This window comes from Atheta coriaria, unplaced genomic scaffold (assembly GCF_025399875.1).
Source record: "Atheta coriaria isolate IRGN ID8LTWV9N9 unplaced genomic scaffold, Caltech_Dcor_3.1 hic_scaffold_9_pilon, whole genome shotgun sequence".
Taxonomy (NCBI): domain Eukaryota; kingdom Metazoa; phylum Arthropoda; class Insecta; order Coleoptera; family Staphylinidae; genus Dalotia; species Dalotia coriaria.
The window spans coordinates 9,501,965-9,523,785 of record NW_027045451.1 but is presented as its reverse complement, the minus strand read 5'-3'; the positions used below and the strand labels follow the sequence as shown (position 1 = coordinate 9,523,785).

The 21,821-nt window shown below is 35.6% G+C and overlaps 5 protein-coding genes across 5 annotated transcripts; 1 reads left to right on the top strand and 4 right to left on the bottom strand.

Annotated features, from left to right (window-relative positions):
- Positions 1-112: 112 nt before the first annotated feature.
- LOC135799906 (synaptic vesicle glycoprotein 2B-like) lies at positions 113-3,076 on the top strand. Its single transcript, XM_065313144.1, has 5 exons — positions 113-527; positions 583-810; positions 864-1,026; positions 1,084-2,304; positions 2,364-3,076. Exons 1-5 carry the CDS (start codon positions 461-463, stop codon positions 2,542-2,544), a joined length of 1,860 nt encoding a protein of 619 aa, XP_065169216.1. The 5' UTR covers positions 113-460; the 3' UTR covers positions 2,545-3,076.
- On the bottom strand, positions 2,850-9,866 carry LOC135797976 (receptor-type tyrosine-protein phosphatase S-like). The gene is made up of 19 exons (XM_065310618.1): positions 9,635-9,866; positions 9,482-9,573; positions 9,131-9,423; positions 8,883-9,078; positions 8,260-8,829; positions 7,752-8,204; positions 7,438-7,701; positions 7,254-7,372; positions 6,707-7,199; positions 6,337-6,654; positions 6,113-6,282; positions 5,083-6,052; positions 4,947-5,023; positions 4,744-4,878; positions 4,416-4,696; positions 3,789-4,356; positions 3,451-3,716; positions 3,261-3,396; positions 2,850-3,185 (listed from the first exon to the last, which is right to left on the bottom strand). Exons 1-19 carry the CDS (start codon positions 9,676-9,678, stop codon positions 3,084-3,086), a joined length of 5,547 nt encoding a protein of 1,848 aa, XP_065166690.1. The 5' UTR covers positions 9,679-9,866; the 3' UTR covers positions 2,850-3,083.
- A 1,239-nt stretch (positions 9,867-11,105) lies between these two features.
- Positions 11,106-12,745, bottom strand: LOC135797974 (receptor-type tyrosine-protein phosphatase T-like). Its single transcript, XM_065310614.1, has 4 exons — positions 11,987-12,745; positions 11,655-11,929; positions 11,465-11,600; positions 11,106-11,403 (listed from the first exon to the last, which is right to left on the bottom strand). The coding sequence occupies exons 1-4, from the start codon at positions 12,743-12,745 to the stop codon at positions 11,296-11,298; spliced, it is 1,278 nt and encodes a 425-aa protein (XP_065166686.1). The 3' UTR covers positions 11,106-11,295.
- Positions 12,746-12,771: 26 nt separating this feature from the next.
- LOC135797972 (receptor-type tyrosine-protein phosphatase eta-like) lies at positions 12,772-16,177 on the bottom strand. The gene is made up of 9 exons (XM_065310613.1): positions 15,730-16,177; positions 15,415-15,678; positions 15,240-15,358; positions 14,690-15,185; positions 14,320-14,637; positions 14,096-14,265; positions 13,094-14,035; positions 12,902-13,035; positions 12,772-12,835 (listed from the first exon to the last, which is right to left on the bottom strand). Exons 4-9 carry the CDS (start codon positions 14,811-14,813, stop codon positions 12,772-12,774), a joined length of 1,752 nt encoding a protein of 583 aa, XP_065166685.1. The 5' UTR covers positions 14,814-15,185; positions 15,240-15,358; positions 15,415-15,678; positions 15,730-16,177.
- LOC135797971 (uncharacterized) lies at positions 16,176-17,889 on the bottom strand. Its single transcript, XM_065310612.1, has 5 exons — positions 17,616-17,889; positions 17,460-17,561; positions 17,109-17,401; positions 16,861-17,056; positions 16,176-16,807 (listed from the first exon to the last, which is right to left on the bottom strand). Exons 1-5 carry the CDS (start codon positions 17,809-17,811, stop codon positions 16,176-16,178), a joined length of 1,419 nt encoding a protein of 472 aa, XP_065166684.1. The 5' UTR covers positions 17,812-17,889.
- Between the last annotated feature and the right edge of the window lie 3,932 nt (positions 17,890-21,821).

The following is a 21,821-nucleotide window of genomic DNA, read 5'->3' as shown; positions in this document are numbered from 1 at the left end:
ACCGGATATCCGGAAGATTCTGTTCTGAAATCCATCATTTCCTTAAGTTGTGGATATCCAAAAAGGAAATCACATCCGGATATCCTCATCGCACATTTTTGGCATGCATGACCACCCGTGCGGATATTGATTTACTCCAAAGCGTTGCCGCCCCCTTCGCGTCACGCACACCAACGGTAGCCCGCTAGTAATCGATACGACGCTCCACTTTGCTGGCGAACGCACACACCGGCGGCGGCGGCGGTGGAAACACACGCGAAGAAACTGGGCCGTGGCCCCATTTCGAGTACATAGTGAATTATTCGCGAACCACTTTCCACCATTCAAGCATACATGTCTTTGCAACCCTTCAATCGTACCAATCGCAAACAGAAGCAGGAAAATATCAACACGACCTTGAAAGCTTCAAATGCGTGGTGTGTTATCAACGAAGCACAACAGTAAACAACGATAAACGAAAATGTGCGAGGAGTCAGCGTGTCTGGTCCCACCACTGGAAACGGCCCAGAATGGTCCCACAGAACAAAGTATTAGCAATTTTACACTAAAATATAAACAATTTTGAAATAAAATCATTTGTAGTGTCAACAGGAGGTAGTGCTGGGTGTAACAGCGTCGCTGGGGAAGCCCTCGTAGGGTTTCATGAAGATGCCCTATCACAGGCCAATGTGGGCAAGGCCCAACTCCTGTTAACCATGGTTTTAGGTCTTGCAATTGCTGCTGATTGCAGTGAGGTAGCCATATTGGGGTATATATTACCCGCAGCTGAGTTGCAGTTGTGTATTGATGATCATCGCAAGGGATGGTTGGGTAAGATAGCTCAGAATTAAGGTTATGTTGTGGTTACCAATGTTTTATTGTAGTATCAATAACATTGTTGGCATTGGCCATTGGGTCAATCGCCTGGGGGATTCTGGGTGACCGAGTTGGTCGTCGAAGGGCTCTTGTGAGTTCCCTTATAGTAGCCGCCCTTTTCTCAGCTGTTGCTACAGTTATGCCCACGTATGGTACCTTTATGACTGCAAGGTATCAAAAACTAGAAATTAGAAATTTTAACTTTAACCTAAAAACTTTTATTCTCAGATTTTGTTCTGGAGTTGGTATTGCAGGCGCCGTCCCTTTGACCTTTAGCTACTTAGCAGAAACCTGCCCAAGGGCAACCCGCACGCGATACACAGGTCTCCTACATTCTTTCTGGCCCTTGGGAGCTTTGCTAACCTCAACCATCGCGCATCTAACCTTACCAACTGAGGGTGCTGATGTAGTTCTGGACAACCGTGAACATTGGAGTTCATGGCATCGTTTCCTCATTGCTAATATCCTCCCAACAATCAGTTGCATAGTTGGATTGATCTGGACCTCAGAATCACCTAGGTATTTACTAGAAGCATCCCGGGAAGTAGAAGCACTTGAAGTCTATCAACGTTTACACCGATTGAACAAAAGCCGTACACAATATGGTCTCACCGAATTGGAACTCCCGGGACGCAGTGCATATCGTGACCGTCCCGCAAGTCCAGGACGTAATGCAGTCCGCAGTTGGATTGACACAGTCTGCGATGCTTTCCGGCGGATTTCATCACCTGCTCACTTCCGGACAACCGCCCTACTTGCATTACTACATCTTCTACTAGGGTTTGTCTACATGGGCATATCCTCATACTCTTCAGCGATGATCAAGGACATGAATGATCAGGAATACAATGCTATGCGGAAGTATATCGTACATGCAAGTTACGTGGATCGGGTCTTTGACGCGACCATTGAAAACATCGAATATCGCGACTCCCTCTTCAAAAACGTCACTTTTAAGAATCTGGAACTCCGCCATGTTGAATTCGTCAATTGTGTATTCGACGAAGCAGAGTTCACAAACGTCAAGTCTTCAATCACGTACTTTCTGAATACAACCGTGCGTGATTCGCGATTTGTGGACACAGATTTATCCGACCACCATTTTGTGGACTGTATGATGATCAACAACACGTTTCTATCACTTATCTCTGATTGCACTGTGGATTTCGACTACAATATTTACCTGGAGGATTTGTACCGTGAGACCATCGCTTGGGCAGGTCCCATGTTACCATCCCTGTTGATTCTTGGGTTTTTACTGGAAATCACCTTAAGACCACCGATTGTGGTCACTTTATTGTTATTATCCAGTATTTCGTCAATTGGGATCTTTTTCCAGTACAGATTCAGTTTTATTTTACTCACGGAAGCTTTGGTCAAGGTGTTTCTTATGTGCGCTATCAATACCTTGACCATGGTGATAATTGAAGGTTATCCATGTCATTTAAGGTAATTATTTATGTGATATTTAGTTGTTTGATATAAAAATGTTGTTTTTTAACTTGTAGATGTACTGCGCATGGAGTAATGCGTTGTTTGTTCCACTTGGCTTCACTTTGCGCGATCCCCATGTACACAGCAATGGTACAGACTGTTCTGCTGGTCCCAGCGGTCCTAACGGTGGTCCTCACCTTCGGAGCCGCATTGCTAGCCACCCGCATTCAGGACAACAGCAAGGTGTTGCTCTAAGCAGCCCCCGCGCGAAAAGAACTGTGATAAATGTCGGGCGACACAAAATGGAGCGCTCCTCTCATCCGAAGCTAGCAAACGAATCAAAGAAATCCCGCGCGTGCGCTCTGTTAGATGACTGTTAGAGACCAGCTACATATCATTGACAACGCCTACGAGAGTACCACTTTTGTCCATTTTATATATGTGTAAAGCAGCAGCTAGTAAGTAAGGTTATGTTAGCATAGTGAGAGCGCCATCTGCTTGCTAGCGCATTGTTGTTGCATAAAACAGCTCTCTTTCTCACCTTCAACAACACACGATAATTGTAAATATTAACACACACCACTATATTCTATATATATATAAAAAAACGCGCATTACAAAACAATGCATAAGAATGACCTACGAATCTAAAACGCAATGAAGTTTGAATTGGAATTCAATTACAATTACGATTACAACCTTTAGAATTTTACGGTTTACGGTTTGAAGCTCTAACTCTACCTGTAACCATGTTAATTTTTATGAATAGAATTTACGAATTAAGTAACTAAGCATCAAGCTCTCTTTGGCGCATGCGTGATAGGCGTAAAGTTGGAGTAGATGTCAAACTCGCTTAGATGCAGCACAGCCAGTCGATAAAGTGCCCTCAATTGTTCCTGAAACAAAAAAAAAAAACAAAAAAAAAACGTTTTCAGAATTTTTAGGAAAATATTTTGAGAAAAATGTCTTACAATGTTATTAACAAATTGTTTCCGGCTGCGTCGTGTTGTACGCACGGACATGCACACATCCACCACTTGTTCACCCTGCATACGATCCAAAAGGTTTGTCATTGCAATATACAACCCACAAGCACTAGCTCCATTCCTGAAACATTCGAATTTACAAAAAATAGTTACATAACCTACAAAAAAACTATACCTGCACATAACCAATATATTTGACTCCAGTAACTTGATCCCATTCACCTGCCTCCAAACAGAAATAAGCGAATTGAGGTTTTTGGGTAACACGTCATTCACGCCCCAGTTCTCCAACTCAATAAGTTTAATATCATGCTTCTTTTCATTCTTCAATGTCACGTCCAACGAGTGCATATAGAATTCTGTCAGATTGACTTCTTCTATGTGCTCAATCAAAGATCCTCCTTTAGTTATCAAATCACCGCCATTTTTCCAAAACTCCACCTTTTAAAAAATTCACAAAAGAAAAAAATTTGAGGTTAAATTTCTGAAAATATTTTCTAGGTTATAACATACATCGTATTCGTTTTGTAAGGAAACCACGACTTTGATCTCCTGATCAATCACCAACCTCCAAAAGTCTTCAATGGTATTCGGTAGTGGATGCTGCGTGGATATGAACCTTTTCGGTTCGTTGAACCCATCAACAGTCACAGCGTTGATAAACCTCGAATCACTCTCTGTGCGTGGCCGCAGGTAAAGAATCCCATACATTCCGGGAACAATTTCAGGATCCCGGGTTTTCGTCGGGTCCGCTTTGAGGAAGCTGCGCGGTTGTTCAAAGATGGCGGACTCTTGCCACGCGGACTCCTCGATGTACTCGAGTAAATTCTTTAGTTTCTTATCAGTGAGACCCGCGTATATAGCTTCGATCTCTTCACAGGAATGCGTTGTTTCATACGGATTGACATACTCCAGTAATACGAGATGGACCAGTTTGTATTGCTCGACATTATCGACCAGATTGGCACGTTGTTCACGCAATTTGCCCAGTTCATGGAATGGGTCCACTTGGTTGGTCGCCATTGCCTGACGCAGTAAAATATCAATCAGGATGATTGTACCGGTTCGTCCCACACCAGCACTAGAATTCAATATCAATAAATTTTAGTTTTTTTTTTTTAATTTTGTGTTTTAGGTTACCTGCAATGGACCAGAATAGGATGCTTTTCGGAATGTGGAATATTGAAGATGGCTTTGACGAATGGTACCAGACTTGCTGGATATAAAGGTACCCCGTGGTCAGGCCAGTTGGTAAAGTGTAATTGGGTTACTTCTGTATTAATTATGCCGCGTTTCACGTTGAATGTACGCAGGACGTAATTGTAGAAAAATTTCTCGCTGGTGGCGGTGATTGTGATGTCGTCCAAGACATTCACTTTGTTAATTTTTTTGAAATCTGGCCAATAGGGACTTACTTTTTGCTGAAAATAAGTGTTGTAGTCTTTTTTGGGAAAATTTTGATGTTTACCTTTCCTGTTTCTACTAAATTTGCTAACATGATGATATGTTCCACTTGTTCTGTTATTATCATGTGCCAGAAATCGTAGATGGTTGAATCGATTGGTCCCTGAGTGGCAATGTATGCTTTTTCACAGGTGGGACCCTAAAATATTTAAAATTTCATGGTTTTTTTAAAATTATTTGTTTTTTTGAAAAAGTTATCAAAGAAACCTTAATATAATTAGCGTTGATGTAATCCGAAGAAGGTTTTCCATTGATTTGCTTCAAGATGACTCTGGAATGATCGTCTGAAATCATAAACATTGAAAATATTCTTCTGTGTTTTTCTGGGGGGAACTAAACATACATGCAATCAAGTTTTTGTAGCGATTTTTTGGAAAATTTTCCTTCTGTTTGCCGCAATCGGCTTTCTTTTGCATTCCTCGTTGGTACTTTTCGTGTTGATTCTCGAGTTCACCACTTAGTGATGCCTGCTTCACGTACACGTTCAGGGTTGAGACAGGAATTAAGCTAATGGATGGTTTTGCAGGTACCGGTGGTTTAATGAGCGGTGTTGTTGTCCTTGATGTTATTGGTGTTGTGGTAGTGGTAGTTGTTGCAGTTGTTGTTACTTGTTGCGTCAATGGAATGAGGTCGGGTTTCGTCTCGTCGATGTGGTTGCTTGTATCGGCGGAAAATAAGAATTTGGTCAGCCAAACAGGTTGTCTATACCATATAAAGCCTCCGGCTGCGAAGAGGGCAATTAGTGCAAAGATGAGTGCAAGCCACCAGAAATTAAAGCCGGCAGTATTTTGCTTGTCATCCGGCTTTTTGGCCACGTTTGTTGCTACTTGGTACAAAGCATGCGACATTTGACCATTAAATTCGTTTACTATTAGTATGTTCAAATCGTAAGTTTCTGTTTTAAAATTATATTCTGGTGCTTCGCTAAAGGTAACGTTTGTTTCTGTTTCTTCAATCTCTTTGTATTGAACTTGTCCATAGTTGCCGATAATCTGACAACTCTCATGTTCTTCAATTGGTATGACTGCATCCAGTTTAAATCCCGTACTTGTTTTACAATTGCTTTCTTTACCAGACAGATTAGTTATTAGAATAATATACAAATTGCTATTTGATTCAGCATTTTCGATTGATGGAATATAAATACTCAAAGTGTTATTGTCAATGTTTCTCAATTCTGGTTCGGACTTAAATGTAGCCTTAAAGACTGGGCATGAAAACGTATTAGATAATTGGCTAGATTGAAATTTTGAGTTAATTGTTTGCACACTAACTGTTGCGTGATGGATTTCAGGTTTGCATTGGAAAGAAGTCTGCAAATGGTGATAATGTTGTAATATATGTAATATTTCAATGCGTTAATTGTGCCTTACCTTTACTGTGTATGTAAAATTTTCCGACACTTGATGTTTAAAACGTTGTCCACTAACATTTACATCAAATCTTACAAATGGACCGTTAGTTTTGTTCGGATGTTGCCATTGCAAGTGAAGGAAATGCGACTCATCCCAAATTGCTTGAAGGTTTAATGGCGGCTGGGGTGCTAAAACAAAGACAATTATTATAAAATATAGGAGTGCGTATAAATATTAATTACCACTAATACGTGTAGGTCCACTGAATTCAATTGGCGTACCCTCGTCTGGAACATTCTTATTGCGTGCAGTAATTGATATTTGGTATTCATAGCTATTATCAAGATTGTGCAAGGTAGTACAATACATATTCGTCCAGATTTTACATGACTCAATTGTATAAGTTTGTTTAATTAACCATCCATTCCAACGTTTATAATATTTATATTTTAATATAAATGTATCTAGTATTCCAGTTGGGGGATAAGGTGCACTCCATCTTAACGATAAACTATTCTCTGTTGAACTATATACTTCCGCAAATTGGACCGGATTCGGAACTAAAAACATTGTACAATGTAGAGAAAGAAAACGATTCAATACCATTCATACCACTAGCTAGTGTCATGATATCAACAGATCCTAATTTAAGATAATCATTATTAGAGTCTGCACACAAATACATTGCAACTGAGTAATTTGTGTATGGATTAAGGTTTTGAACTTTGGCATTCATATCGTTATATGTTATCACTTTAGATCCATTTATCACTTTTCCATCACACCAATCGCTTTTACAGGTTGCAGTTATATACAGAGAAACAGGACCATTCCAATTATTACAGTCAATAACCAGTGATATTGTTACAGCGTTTTTGGCAGGATACACATTGTACTTGTATGCTTTCAGTTTAATTCCATCCTTCTCAGTTAGCCCGATAATAGCTGCAACTTTACTTCTTCCTTTTTTAGTAAATGCATAAATTGAAATGTAATATTCTGAATAAAATTGTAGATTACTTAATTTAATTTTTGGTTCTGTCACATTTCTAAATAGGATATCCTGCGATTTAGTATCTATTGAACAATCCCTATTGCCTATAAACTAAAGTTATAATTTGTTAAATAAAGAAATTGCAATAATTGTTTCAAAACCTACCTTCCATTCGACAAGATAATTGGTGATAATACCAACAACTGGAAATGGTTCATCCCATATTAATGCTAGTGTATTTGATGATTTTGACTCTGCCTTGATATTTTGAACAGCATTTGGAACTAGAACACAAATCAATACAAAGAATACAAAGTAAAATTTTATAGAATAACATTAAAATACGTACTAGATTCGTCCGTAGTAAATGAAATGTTATTCGTTATTCTGTTGTTTCTCGTCAATTGCAGTGAATAATTTGTGAATAGGTTTAATGCATTCCAATATATATTTACATCTAATGATCCGGAGCGTATCTCTTTCTTTCTGGATGTTTCCTTCAACGACCAATGATATTGGCTTAAGTCACACTGAGTTTCAGAATTGTAATCAGTGACTGTAATAGTGGTGAGTTTATCAACACTTTTAATTATAATTTGATGTTGTGAAATTTCTGAAAATGTGATTATTTTATTTGTTTATAATTTCAATCTATTAAGTTACCTTCACATTTTGTTTCAAATTCAAATCTTTTATTGTCTTTTGCATAACATTCCCGTTTGTTATTATTGACACAAAGTACTATTTGATAAGAATATTTGTGGCCTTTTAATAAATTGGTGAATTTAATAATATGGCTTTTAATTGATGTCACTTCTCCCTCTGTTATTTGTTTATCCGGATTTGTTAATCGTGTGTAGTAATGTGTTGGTTGTTGTACTCCATCATAATTTATATCATTATCATAAATTGTTATTGTACAATCCGAGATACATTCAGTTTGAATTCCTGCAATGTCATTTAAAACTGGTAAATCTCTTTGTTTGCAATTTGGTCCAATATAATTATCCTTGCATCCGTGTTGACATTCTCCAGTTATGAAATTGCAATTAGTTGAATATTTGCATTCTCCACATTTAGATTCACAATTGAATCCATAAGTTCCCGGGTTACAGGCTGCAACATATAGTTTTAGATGTATTAGAAATTATGTTGAATACATTTTGTTTACCACTTTCACAATAAGTTCCATGGAATCCCATTGAGCAATAACAGAATTCTTCATTGCATATTATTCGGTGTTGGCGAACTGTATTATTATACAAAGTAGTACACAAAGAGTTCTGTTTTTCAGTGTCGCTACGGTTACTTGCTTGTCTCAATACAAGTTGTGCGCTTTTTTCTCGAAGAGATGTACACTTTGTTTTGAGCGGCAAACCATCGAATGACAATATTGATGAATGGAATTGATTACGTTTAGTTATTCCGCAGTTTACTTGACGTATTACGTTTCGAATTGCTATGATATTTTCTTCATCCACATTTATACGCAATATGTATGTATTGTTTTCCACTTCTGAACTATTGAATGTCTTGTAATTCCATTGCAGGTTTTTATCACCCTCATAATTGAATGTTTTAATTTGCTTGGGTATGTCATTGTCACTATAGCCATATAGTGATATAGTCGTTTCTTTCTCAAAGTTTGCAAAGAACGAAATGCATAGTTGACCAGAATTTACATGAAACCAATTGCTATCTATATACCCATTTTTAACACTTCGAGCTTCATGGTATAAATCTAAAATAATACATTTAGTTTAAGCATTTTAATAACTAATTGTGATTTTATACAATTATGATATTTCCATAAAGCGGTCTCGTTATATGAGTGAATGAACAATCTTTCATACTGATTAAATTCGCTGTTATTCACTGCATTGAATAACATTAATGAATTGTCATCAACAATCACTTGCAATTGTTGATTAGAATATCTTATTGATATATGGCTCCAATTATCTTCTGAGAAGAGTGATCCATGTTCTTTCTAAAAATATTTTGGTATAAATTTGATCATATGAACATTACAACGTTAATACTTTCTCAACAACATTTTCACATCCATCCAATTTATCACTTGAGATAATAGGTGATGTACCAGTTTTGCACCGTCTTAAAATACTCCCCTTTCCTTCCCAACCGCCTAAAATAAATATGAAGCAAGCACTCTTTTGAACTTGCGCACCGGTGCACATGTAAATTTGTGCATTTGATTTTCCCAAAAATGAAAAATTTAATTCGAATTGATTAAATATTTTTATTGGGTCTAGTTTTTCAAAATAGTAATAGGTTTTTTTTAGTTCGGCTCCTTGTGTTTTAATAATTGGGAATGCTATGTAATTATTAAAAATTAATTCAATATAAAATAGTATTTACTGAAAGAGTATTACTTTCCCATGAGTAATCCATGATTGGCCCAAACATTCCTTTATAGGCAAAATCAGAAGCCCATCCGGCCTTATCCCAATTAAAGTCAATAGAACTTAAATTATCTACAAATTTTAATTTTTTTTTTGCGTCAAATAATTCAAATTATTAAATACCTGACATTGACAAAATGTAATTGTTCTGTGGTGGTGTGATCCATGCAATGGCGTCATTGTAATCATCATTGTAACACTCTGCCTCCACCCTTGCATTTCGTCCAGTTCCAGTAACATTTGCAAACAGTAATTGTGTCTTCGCTAACACTTGGTAGTATCCTTGAGAAGCTAGAAGCAACATGAACAACGCCCGCATTTTACAAACTGCACACCATTTGCGCAACTAGACTATACTTAAAGCGTTTCATCGAAATTCTTATCTTATCACGGTTTCCTCAAAGTCTCATTCGGAACGGGAAGTTGAATTCTACGGACGAAATCAGCCTATGACACATTATTGCTACCACTTTCAGCTAATCTCAAATGTGATAACGCAAAATAGTATTTATTTAGTATGGGTGTGGTGTTTTTATGATAATGTGTTTTATGAAATACTATAAAATTAATATATAATTATTTAGGCATAAATTTATTTCAAATAGCAGCAAATTTGTGTTACTGTATTTTATTTATAAGCAATTTCAATACTTCTTACATTTTAAATTTTGAATTCACTTAAGATATTTTTAATAGAAATATATGAAAGTATTTTATCTTATTTTTACTCGTTTATTTTATGCTCTATACTACAACAATAATAATAATAATACTAGAATAATACTTTCGGTGTTGAATTAGGTGTGAAATTGGCATTCATCCAATCAAACAAACTGCAATCTCATACTCAAACGCAATGCAAACTCAAATCATACAAAATCCAGCAATCTTTCTAGAGATCTAGACACTCATATACTTCTTCTCTTGGCAAATTGCGCATTATATTTGTACCGTCCTTCTTTGTTCGTCAGTGCCATTAACAATATCACTTTCTGGTTTACTTTTGTGTTGTCATCATCTATGAATTCGGGTCTCTGTAATAAACCTCCCACCAATGCAAATCTGGCTAACCAGGATCTTCACCAATCCGCCACGTTTGCACTCGGCTCTTTTTTCTCAGCATTTCCTTCAATTTTGTTTTTCAGATCTGTAGTTAAGTTTTATCTTCTTAAATTTTCTTTCTTCTTAAGCATTGCGTTATATCTCCTCCACATGTTAATTTCCTGACCAAGTCATTACCTTTTGCGCACCCACTTTGATGTTCTTCATTTTTCTATTTTACAATCCAATCTTGTTGTTTTTATTTCAGCCCCAAGAGAGAATTAGTCTAAGCTCCATTCTTTTTTATTCGTAGAGCATTCTTTCATAGGTATGTTTGTTTGCTTGCCTGTTTGTAACCGACACGGCACACTCTACCAAAGTTTTACACAATTTTTATGTGTTTTAATGCAACGAAAACAATTACTAAGTGCACTTGAATCAGGTGACTTAAGTGTAAGTTAGCATGTGCACTCGTATGTAAGTTAATATAGTTTTCTCATAAAAACGTGGTTTTTAGTTTTTATAAACTATATTTTATTGAATATGTTAATAATTATTTCCATTTTATAATATTTAATATAAACGCAAATTTGCAACTGATTTTGACAATGTCTTACAACATATAAAAACTCAAAATAAACTGTATTGTTGTATAACTGTAAATACACAATATTACACACATATTACATTATATTTTTTGTAATATAAACATCTAGACCTTGATTATTGTGCTTAACATTTAGTCATATTTTAGTCCTCTTGGTTGTTGTAATAACTGCCTCAAAATTAGAGTATTTTCGAAAATCATCAAGGAACAATGATGCCAGTTTATACAGAGCATGAAACTGAGCCTAGAACAAACCATGAACAGTATGAATACAATGTGTAATTGGTATTTGAATCATCACTTACCTGATCAGTAACAAATTGAGATCGATAATTGCGTATATTGCGCACGCTCGTACACACATCGACAACTTGTTCTGACTCCATGCTATCCAAGAGATTACATGCAGCAATATACAAACCACATGCGGATGCACCATTTCTAAAATTATTGTTATTATAAGCTATTCTAAACAATTTAAAGTGATCAATTTACCTGCACATCACTACAATACTATTGAATTCTTTACATTTTGTTCTATTCATCTGAAGGCGAGTTGACATCAAAACGCGCAAATCAATCGGCACTGCATGTTCTACTTTCCATCCCACAACTTCTATTAAGTTTATTTCTATTTTCTTAATTGGTGTTCCATTGGGTTTTACAAATAAAGTATGCATGTGGAAATCGGGTAATTCCGCAATTTCTAGATGTTCAATGGAAGTCCCATTTGGTGTTAGGAAGTCGCCTCCATTGTTCCAGAATTCTACCTGCAATTAAACACAAAGTGAATATTAAAACAATACACTTTTAGTTCTTCAATTTACATCATATTCAGGTTGTAGAGATATAACCAGCTTCACATTATTATCAACTACCATTCGCCAAAAATCATCGACGGTGTTGGTAAGAGGATGTTGGGTGACAATAAATTGTTTCGACTGTTGGTAACCATCAACAAAAATCGCATTGATGTAACACGATTCTTTCTCATAAAGAGGACGCAGAAATACACAACATGACGGATGTGGAATTATATCCTGATCTCGATTCTTGTCCCTTTTGTTGTAATACAGGACAGATCCTTCAGGTCGTAGCACACTCTCCTGCCACAATGAATCTGATATCATCTTCATCTGTTGTGTTACAGTGGCGTCGTCGATGCCGGTGAGAATAGAATTGAATACGTTGCAAGGATATACATATTGAGGGGTGGCAAGATACTTGACTAGAATAAGGTGCACCAACAAGTAATCTTCAACATTGTCCATTATGTTTGATCGTTGAGAGTGAAGCAATTGTAATTGATGAAAAATGTCCACTTGACCATCACGCTCAGCCTCCCTCAAACAGATATCCACCAGAACTATTACGCTTGCACAATTTGCATATCCGCCGGCGTCATGCACCAGAATAGGATGCTTAGAAGAATGTGGAATTGTTTGAAGACATTGGAGAAATGATGTGAGATGAATGGGATTCATAGGCTTTCCTCGTTTTGACCAATTGGTAAAGTGTAAGATACGTAACTGTGTCGCCCGAGTGTCCAACTTCACTTCCAAGTTATACACCTTATAGGTGTACATTATCTCAACTGATTAAGTGGATATTTCTATATCTTGAAATGATATTGTATTGTTTGTGGGATAATCTGGCCAATATTGTAGAATATTTTTCTGCAAAACCAAAACACAAATAATGCTAGTATATAATATACAATTATTTATAAGTGTTCTAAATACCTTTTAATATCAGCCGATGTAGCAAATAACAAAATGTTTTCTACTCTTTCTTTAACGATCATTTGCCAAAAATGATAAATATTTGCAGATGTTGGGGCCAAGCACATAATATACGCTCTCGGGCAGAGAGGACTCTATAAACCAAATACAAACGTCGAATTGAATGTTAGTTAAATTAATCGAATTACTTACTGATATGTAATTTGCTGCAATAGAATCAGGAGCAGTTTTGGGTCGATGAAAATCTAAAGCCTTTGTCGATATATCCATGACTTTTTTATGTTGTTTCTCCAATTTATCATCAAAAATCATTGTTCTTACATATTCATCAATTCCTGAAATAGGCACAACTTGGGAGCATTTTTCATTCTTTTCAGGGGTTGACTTGATTTGCCGCATTGGAAGAGGTGGAGGTAATGCAGGTGAAGATGCTCTAGTTGTCGGCTTGTCTATGATGGGTATTTCAGAATATTCCGTGTCGCCGTGTTTAGTTTTTGTGGTTGATTTTGATCTTCGCTTCCAAAGTAAACCTCCAGTAATAATAATAACAACTGCAACACTCAAAATCAACCACCAGAAATTAAAGCCGGCGGTATTTGATCTGCCGTTATCGTTGTCATGCGGTTTTATGGCGGCGTATGTTGCTACTTGGTACAAAGTATGCGACATTTGACCATTAAATTCGTTTACTATTAGAATGTTTAATTCGTAAGTTTCTGTTTTAAAATTATATTCTGGTGCTTCGGTGAAGGTTACGTGTGCTTCTGTTTCTTCAATCTCTTTGTATTGAACTTGTCCATAGTGGCCGATAATCTGGCAACTCTCATGTTCTTGAATTGGTATGACTGCATCCAGTTTAAATCCCGTACCTGTTTTACAATTGCTTTCTTTGCTAGACAGATTAGTTATTAGAATAATATACAAATTGCTATTTGATTCAGCATTTTCAATTGATGGAATATAAACACTCAAAGTGTTATTGTCAATGTTTCTCAATTCTGGTTCGGATTTAAATGCAGCTTTAAAGACTGGGCACGAAAACGTATTAGATAATTGGCTAGATTGAAATTTTGAGTTAATTGTTTGCACACTAACAGTTGCGTGATGGTTTTCAGGTTGGCATTGGAAAGAAGTCTGCAAATGGTAATAGTGTTGTAATATATGGAATATTTCAATGCGTTAATTGTGCCTTACCTTTACTGTGTATGTAAAATTTTCCGACACTTGATGTTTAAAACGTTGTCCACTAACATTTACATCAAATCTTACAAATGGACCGTTTGTTTTGTTCGGATGTTGCCATTGCAGGTGAAGGAAATGCGACTCATCCCAAATTGCTGTAAGGTTTAATGGCGGCTGGGGTGCTAAAACATAGACAATTATTATCAAATATTAGAGTGCGTATAAATATCAATTACCACTAATACGTGTAGCTCCACTGAATTCAATTGGCATACCCTCGCCTGGAACATTCTTATTGCGTGCAGTAATTGATATTTGGTATTCATAGCTATTATCGAGATTGTGCAAGGTAGTACAATACATATTCGTCCATATTTTACATGACTCAATTGTATAAGTTTGTTTCATTGACCATCCATTCCAACGTTTGTAATATTTATATTTTAATATAAATGTATCTAGTATTCCAGTTGGGGGATACGGTGCACTCCATCTTAACGATAAACTATTCTCTGTTGAACTATATACTTCCGCAAATTGCACCGGATTCGGAACTAAAAACATTGTACAATTTAGAGAAAGAAAACGATTCAATCCCATTCATACCACTAGCTAGTGTCATAATATCAACAGATCCTAATTTAAGATGATCATTATTAGAGTCGGCACACAAATACATTTCAACTGAGTAATTTGTGTATGGATGCAGGTTTTGAACTTTGGCATTCATATCGTTATATTTTATAATTTTAGAACCATTTGTCACTTTTCCATCACACCACTCGCTTTTGCAGGTTGCAGTTAAATACAGAAAAACAGGACCATTCCAATTATTACAGTCAATAACCAGTGATATTGTTACAGCGTTCCCGACAGGATACAAATTGTACTTGTATGCATTCAGTTCAATTCCACCTTTCGCTTCAGTTTGCCCGATAATAGTTATAACTTGGCTCCTTCCCTTCTTAGTAAGTGCATAAATTGAAATATCATAAACTGAATAAAATTGTAGATTACTTAATTTTATTTTTGGTTCTGTCACATTTCTAAATAGGATATCCTGCGATTTAGTATCTATTGAACAATCCCTATTGCCTATAAACTAAAGTTATAATTTGTTAAATAAAGAAATTGCAATAATTGTTTCAAAACCTACCTTCCATTCGACAAGATAATTGGTGATAATACCAACAACTGGAAATGGTTCATCCCATATTAATGCTAGTGTATTTGATGATTTTGACTCTGCCTTGATATTTTTAACAGCATTTGGAACTAGAACAACAATCAATAGAAAGTAAAATTTTATAGTATAACATTAAAATACGTACTAGATTCGTCCGTAGTAAATAAAATGTTATTCCTTATTCTGTTGTTTCTCGTCAGTTGCAGTGAATAATTTGTGAATAGGTTTAAGGTATTCCAATATATATTTACATCTAATGATCCTGAGCGTATCTCTTTGTTTCTGGAAGTTTCCTTCAACGACCAATGATATTGGCTTAAGTCACACTGAGTTTCAGAATTGTAACCAGTGACTGTAATAGTGGTGAGTTTATCAACACTTTTAATTATAATTTGATGTTGTGAAATTTCTGAAAATGCGATGTATTTTATTTTTTTATAATTTCAGTCTATTAAGTTACCTTCACATTTTGTCTCAAATTCAAATGTTTTAATGTCTTTTGCATAACATTCCCGTTTGTTATTATTGACACAAAGTACTATTTGATAAGTATATTTGTGGCCTTTTAATAGATTCGTAAATTTAATGACATTGATGTCTATTGCTGTTATTGCTCCTTCTGTTGTTTGTCTACTCGGATGTGTTAATATGGTATAATAATATTTTGGCTGTTGAACACCATCATAATTTACATTATTATCATAAATTGTTATTGCACAATCCGAGATACATTCAGTTTGAATTCCTGCAATGTCATTTAAAACTGGTAAATCTCTTTGTTTGCAATTTGGTCCAATATAATTATCCTTGCATCCGTGTTGACATTCTCCAGTTATGAAATTGCAATTAGTTGAATATTTGCACTCTCCACATTTAGATTCACAATTGAATCCATAAGTTCCCGGATTACAGGCTGCAACATATTGTTTTAGATGTATTAGAAATGATGTGGAATACATTTTGTTTACCACTTTCACAATAAGTTCCATGGAAACCCATTGAGCAATAACAGAATTCTTCATTGCATATTATTCGGTGTTGGCAAACTGTATTATTATACAAAGTAGTACACAAAGAGTTCTGTTTCTCAGTGTCGCTATTAATACTTGCTTGTCTCAATGCAAGTTGTGCGCTTTTTTCTCGAAGGGATGTACACTTTGTTTTGAGCGGCAAACCATCGAATGACAATATTGATGAATGGAATTGATTACGTTTAGTTCTTCCGCAATTTACTTGATGTATTACGTTTCGAATTGCTATGATATTTTCTTCATCCACATTTATACGCAATATGTATGTATTGTTTTCCACTTCTGAACTATTCAATGTCTTGTAATTCCATTGCAGGTTTTTATCACCCTCATAATTGAATGTTTTAATTTGCTTGGGTATGTCATTGTCACTATAGCCATATAGTGATATAGTCGTTTCTTTCTCAAAGTTTGCAAAGAACGAAATGCATAGTTGACCAGAATTTACATAAAACCAATTGCTATCTATATACCCATTTTTAACACTTCGAGCTTCATGGTATAAATCTAAAATAATACATTTAGTTTAAGCATTTTAATCACTAATTGTGATTTTATACAATTATGATATTTCCACAAAGCGGTCTCGTTAAATGAGTGAATAAACAATCTTTCATACTGATTAAATTCGCTGTTATTCGCTGCATTGTATAACATTAATGAATTGTCATCAACAATCACTTGCAATTGTTGATTAGAATATCTTATTGATATATGGCTCCAATTATCTTCTGAGAAGAGTGATCCATGTTCTTTCTAAAAATATTTTGGTATAAATTTGATCATATGAACATTACAACGTTAATACTTTCTTAACAACATTTTCACATCCATCCAATTTATCATTTGAGATAATAGGTGATGTACCATTTTTGCACCGTCTTAAAATACTACCCGTTCCTTCCCAACCGCCTAAAATAAATATGAAGCAAGCACTCTTTTGTACTTGCGCACCGGTGCACATGTAAATTTGTGCATTTGATTTTCCCAAAAATGAAAAATTTAATTCGAATTGATTAAATATTTTTATTGGGTCTAGCTTTTCAAAATTGTATTTCTCAATTTTTGGTTCGGCTCTTTGTGTTTTAATAATTGGGAATGCTATTTAAATATTAAAAATTAATTCAATATAAGATAGTATTAACTGAAAGAGTATTACTTTCCCATGAGTAATCCATGATTGGCCCAAACATTCCTTTATAGGCAAAATCAGAAGCCCATCCGGCCTTATCCCAATTAAAGTCAATAGAACCTAAATTATCTACAAATTTAAATATATATATATTTGCGTAAAATAATTCAAATTATAAAATACCTGACATTGACAAAATATTATTGTTCTGTGGTGGTGTGATCCATGCAATGGCGTCATTGTAATCATCATTGTAACACTCTGCCTCCACCCTTGCATTTCGTCCAGTTCCAGTAACATTTGCGAATAGTAATTGTGTCTTCGCTAACACTTGGTAGTAGCCTTGAGAACCTAAAAGCAGTATGAACAACGCCCACATTTTGCAAACTGCATATAATTTGCGAAAGTAGAAGTTATTTTAAACGTTGCATCGCTGTTCTTATCTTATCACATATATTTTCTCTGCTTTGGATATGGAAGTTGAATTCCACATACAAACAGTTGAAATATTATTGCCACTAATTTTAGGTAATCTTGCCAATGATAGCAGCAAATAGTATTTATTTAATCATTTTTATGAAAACGAGTCACTAATATTTAATAATATTGAAACAGATTACGATATTTTATTAACGCTCAAATTTAGTTATCGTAATATCTTGCTAGACGATACTATTATTAACAATATGTCTGTATATACAGGATGAAGTCGTTCATTAAAATCTATCCGAGCAAATGAAAGACAACATTCCACTTCCTCTTTACCATTTGCTGTTACGCACAATACAGAAAAATAACTTTTTTTTATTTAATTCCCCAGATATTAAATTATTTAATATTGAATATTTTATTTGTGTTAATCGTGTTTCGTCATCATCAGTTACTGACGATATAATGTTATTTAAAATATGTGAATACGTTAGAAATGTAATTTTAAAAAAATGTATGTAAATTTAAAATTCAACGAATCTGCTCAATAACAAATCAATTTTCTATTGAATAAGATAATTAAAAATCGCGGGTAATTCATATTTTTGTATTAATTAAAAATCTTGCAACACGATTTAAGATTACTTATAGTCGCTTCGGATTAATAAATATTAAAGGGACAAACCCATGAAAAATTGAGTTTTCCGAAAAAATACTACGAAAATTGATGAGTTTCGCTACAAATACTTTTAACTAAGCTGTTTTTATTGAAAAATAAACATATAAACTTATAGATCAATTAACACGTTACACGTTAGAGATGAATATTTTTCTAAATTCTTGTTCAATAAGAGATTTTTATATGCATATAGTTGACAGTGAATATACGTAATTTAATTCGTCGTATTTTCGTTCTCTCCGCTGTATTTCGGTCAAACTTGTTCAGTGAATCGTTGAAGAATTGTTTTCGTATTCGGGTATTCGTGTTTATCAGTGCGTTTATCAAGATAAACAACTTTTTACGCGCGCATTCTACGCGCATTGACGCTGCGCGCTCTGCTTAGCTGCTAGTATTCTCAGCGCATTCGGCGTTGCGACTCTGCACTCAAGTGCATTCTCGTTCGGTTTACGTTGCTGTCCGGTCGCCGTATTGTTTCAAAATTGTAATTCATTTCGTGGTGTTGCCGTGTATAATAATTTAACTCCGTGTTTATTTGAAGAAGAGTGAGATACCCCGCATGTGTCGATTATTATCAAAGCTGAAGGTAATTTATCTCAACTTTTTAATACCATGTGCTTTAAACTAATAATATTAACCTAAACTTTCTTGCAATAGAGTCAAACGGATATTAGCATAATCTTCTGTTAATACGAGTGTTATGATTTGTTAGTCAAGCCGTAAATTTACAACACATATTGCATTGTATCACCATGTGAAATATTAAAATTAATTATTCTATGTCTGTTACAGCTCTTGCCACTGGACTCTTTGATTCTTAGTACACGGTGCGCCGGTAAGTTTTTACTGAATTATATTTGTTGTTAAAACTGTGGTAAAACAGATTTTTGTGAAGTTTGGATATTTGGATATTGAAAAAGGTTTACCCTTTTCCTTGTGCTGAAATTGTTATCTCGGAAATTTCTCGATTTATTTTGAGAGTCTTTTTTTTATTAATGGAGCAATAATAGTTGCGATTTACAATGCTGCTCCCTTTGGCTGTATCTCGGGAACCGTTTGTGCAATTTAAATGATTCTTTCAAATTTAGATAGCACGAGCGTTTATTCATACCGTCCGGCCTTGACAACCCGCGAAATCCCTCTTAAACTTTGTCGGTTTTGCAAATTTTTGAAACACACGGTGGAAATTTGGCTGTATTTTGAGAACCGTTTGTACGATTTGAATAATTCTTTCAAATTTAAATAAGGCAAGAGTTTATTTCTACTGTGCGATCTTGCCGCCCCGCTAAATCATGCCAGAAGTGCACTAAAATCGTCCTTAAACTTTGCCGATTTTTGCGAATTTTCGAAACACGCGGTGGAAATTTTGCTGTATCTCGAGAACCGTTTGTGCGATTTGAATGATTCTCTCAAATTTAAATAACGCGAGAGTTTATTTATACGGTGCGACATTGCCGCCCCGCAAAATCATGCCAGAAGTGCTCTAAAATCGTCCTTAAACTTTGCCGATTTTTGCGAATTTTCGAAACACGCGGCGGAAATTTTGCTGTATCTTGAGAACCACTTGCGCGATTTGAATGATTCTTTCAAATTCAAATAACGCGAGAGTTAATTTATACGGTGCGACCTTGCCGCCCCGCAAAAACATGCCAGAAGTGCCTTAAAATTGCCCTTAAACTTTGCCGATTTTTGCGAATTTTTGAAACACGCGGCGGAAATTTTGCTGTATCTTGAGAACCACTTGCGCGATTTGAATGATTCTTTCAAATTCAAATAACGCGAGAGTTAATTTATACGGTGCAACCTTGCCGCCCCGCAAAATCATGCCAGAAGTGCCCTAAAATCGCCCTTAAACCTTGCCTATTTTTGCGAATTTTCGAAACACGCGGTGGAAATTTTGCTGTATCTCGAGAACCACTTGTGCCATTTGAATGATTCTTTCAAATTCAAATAACGCGAGAGTTAGTTTATACGGTGTGACCTCGCCGCCCCGCAAAATCATGCCAGAAGTGCCCTAAAATCGCCCTTAAACTTTGCCGATTTATGCGAATTTTCGAAACACGCAGTGGAAATTTTGCTGTATCTCGAGAACCACTTGTGCGATTTGAATGATTCTTTCAAATTTAAATAATGCGAAAGTTTATTTATGCGGCGCGACTTTGCCGTCCTCCAAAACCATGCCAGAAGTGCCCTAAAATCGCCTTAAAATGTGCTCGATTTTTGCGAATTTTTGCAACACGCGGTGGAAATTTGGCTGTATCTCGAGAACCGTTTGTGCGATTTGATTGATTCTTTCAAATTTAAGTAACGCGAGAGTTTACTTATACGGTGCGCCCTTGCCGCCCCGCAAAATCGTGCCGGAAGTGTCCTAAAATCGACATTAAACTCGTTGCGCTTGGAATTGTACTTTTTTATTATTATTCGCGACCGCGGTATCACACTAAGTTCGGAACAATTTTCCCAGATGCAGAATTTAATTCTGGATCTTCCTGTATAGAAATATATTGCGAGAAAATTCCGTAACGCGAGTTATAATGATAGTTGTGTGTATACGCATATACGCAATAGTACTCGTTGCGCTAGGAATTGTACTTTCTTAATATTATAACACGCGAACGCGGTCTTAAACTAAGTTCGGATTGACTTTCCCAGATGCGGAATTTAATTCTTTATTTCCCTGTATCGAAATTTATTGCGAGAAAATTCCGTAACGCGAGTTATAATGATAGTTGTGTGTATACGCATATACGCAATAGTACTCGTTGCGCTAGGAATTGTACTTTCTTAATATTATAACACGCGAACGCGATCTTAAACTAAGTTCGGATTGACTTTCCCAGATGCGGAATTTAATTCTTTATTTTCCTGTATCGAAGTTTATTGCGAGAAAATTCCGTAAGGCGAGTTATAATGATAGTTGTGTGTATACGCATATACGCAATAGTACTCGTTGCGTAAGGAATTGTACTTTCTTAATATTATAACACGCGAACGCGGTCTTAAACTAAGTTCGGATTGACTTTCCCAGATGCGGAATTTAATTCTTTATTTCCTGTATCGAAATTTATTGCGAGAAAATTCCGTAACGCGAGTTATAATGATAGTTGTGTGTATACGCATATACGCAATAGTACTCGTTGCGCTAGGAATTGTACTTTCTTAATATTATAACACGCGAACGCGGTCTTAAACTAAGTTCGGATTGACTTTCCCAGATGCGGAATTTAATTCTTTATTTCCCTGTATCGAAATTTATTGCGAGAAAATTCCGTAACGCGAGT

Bases quoted from the DNA above. Each gene is read 5' to 3' on its own strand.
- LOC135799906 (XM_065313144.1), top strand. From the start codon at position 461: ATGTGCGAGGAGTCAGCGTGTCTGGTCCCACCACTGGAAACGGCCCAG. The intron at 528-582 runs GTATTAGCAATT...AATCATTTGTAG, and splicing joins GAATGGTCCCACAGAACAAA to TGTCAACAGGAGGTAGTGCT. The intron at 2,305-2,363 runs GTAATTATTTAT...TTTAACTTGTAG, and splicing joins GGTTATCCATGTCATTTAAG to ATGTACTGCGCATGGAGTAA.
- LOC135797976 (XM_065310618.1), bottom strand. From the start codon at position 9,678: ATGGATCACACCACCACAGAACAATTACATTTTGTCAATGTCAG. The intron at 8,830-8,882 runs GTATAAAATCAC...GTATTATTTTAG, and splicing joins TTTATGGAAATATCATAATT to ATTTATACCATGAAGCTCGA. The intron at 4,697-4,743 runs GTAAACATCAAA...ACTTATTTTCAG, and splicing joins ATTTAGTAGAAACAGGAAAG to CAAAAAGTAAGTCCCTATTG.
- LOC135797974 (XM_065310614.1), bottom strand. From the start codon at position 12,745: ATGTACACCTATAAGGTGTATAACTTGGAAGTGAAGTTGGACACTCGG. The intron at 11,930-11,986 runs GTAAATTGAAGA...GTTTAATTGCAG, and splicing joins CTCTACAACCTGAATATGAT to GTAGAATTCTGGAACAATGG. The intron at 11,404-11,464 runs GTAAGTGATGAT...GGTTTGTTCTAG, and splicing joins CTCAATTTGTTACTGATCAG to GCTCAGTTTCATGCTCTGTA.
- LOC135797972 (XM_065310613.1), bottom strand. From the start codon at position 14,813: ATGAATGCCAAAGTTCAAAACCTGCATCCATACACAAATTACTCAGTT. The intron at 14,638-14,689 runs GTATGAATGGGA...CAATGTTTTTAG, and splicing joins TATTATGACACTAGCTAGTG to TTCCGAATCCGGTGCAATTT. The intron at 14,036-14,095 runs GTAAGGCACAAT...TACCATTTGCAG, and splicing joins ATTTTACATACACAGTAAAG to ACTTCTTTCCAATGCCAACC.
- LOC135797971 (XM_065310612.1), bottom strand. From the start codon at position 17,811: ATGTGGGCGTTGTTCATACTGCTTTTAGGTTCTCAAGGCTACTACCAA. The intron at 17,402-17,459 runs GTAATACTCTTT...ATATTTAAATAG, and splicing joins CATGGATTACTCATGGGAAA to CATTCCCAATTATTAAAACA. The intron at 16,808-16,860 runs GTATAAAATCAC...GTATTATTTTAG, and splicing joins TTTGTGGAAATATCATAATT to ATTTATACCATGAAGCTCGA.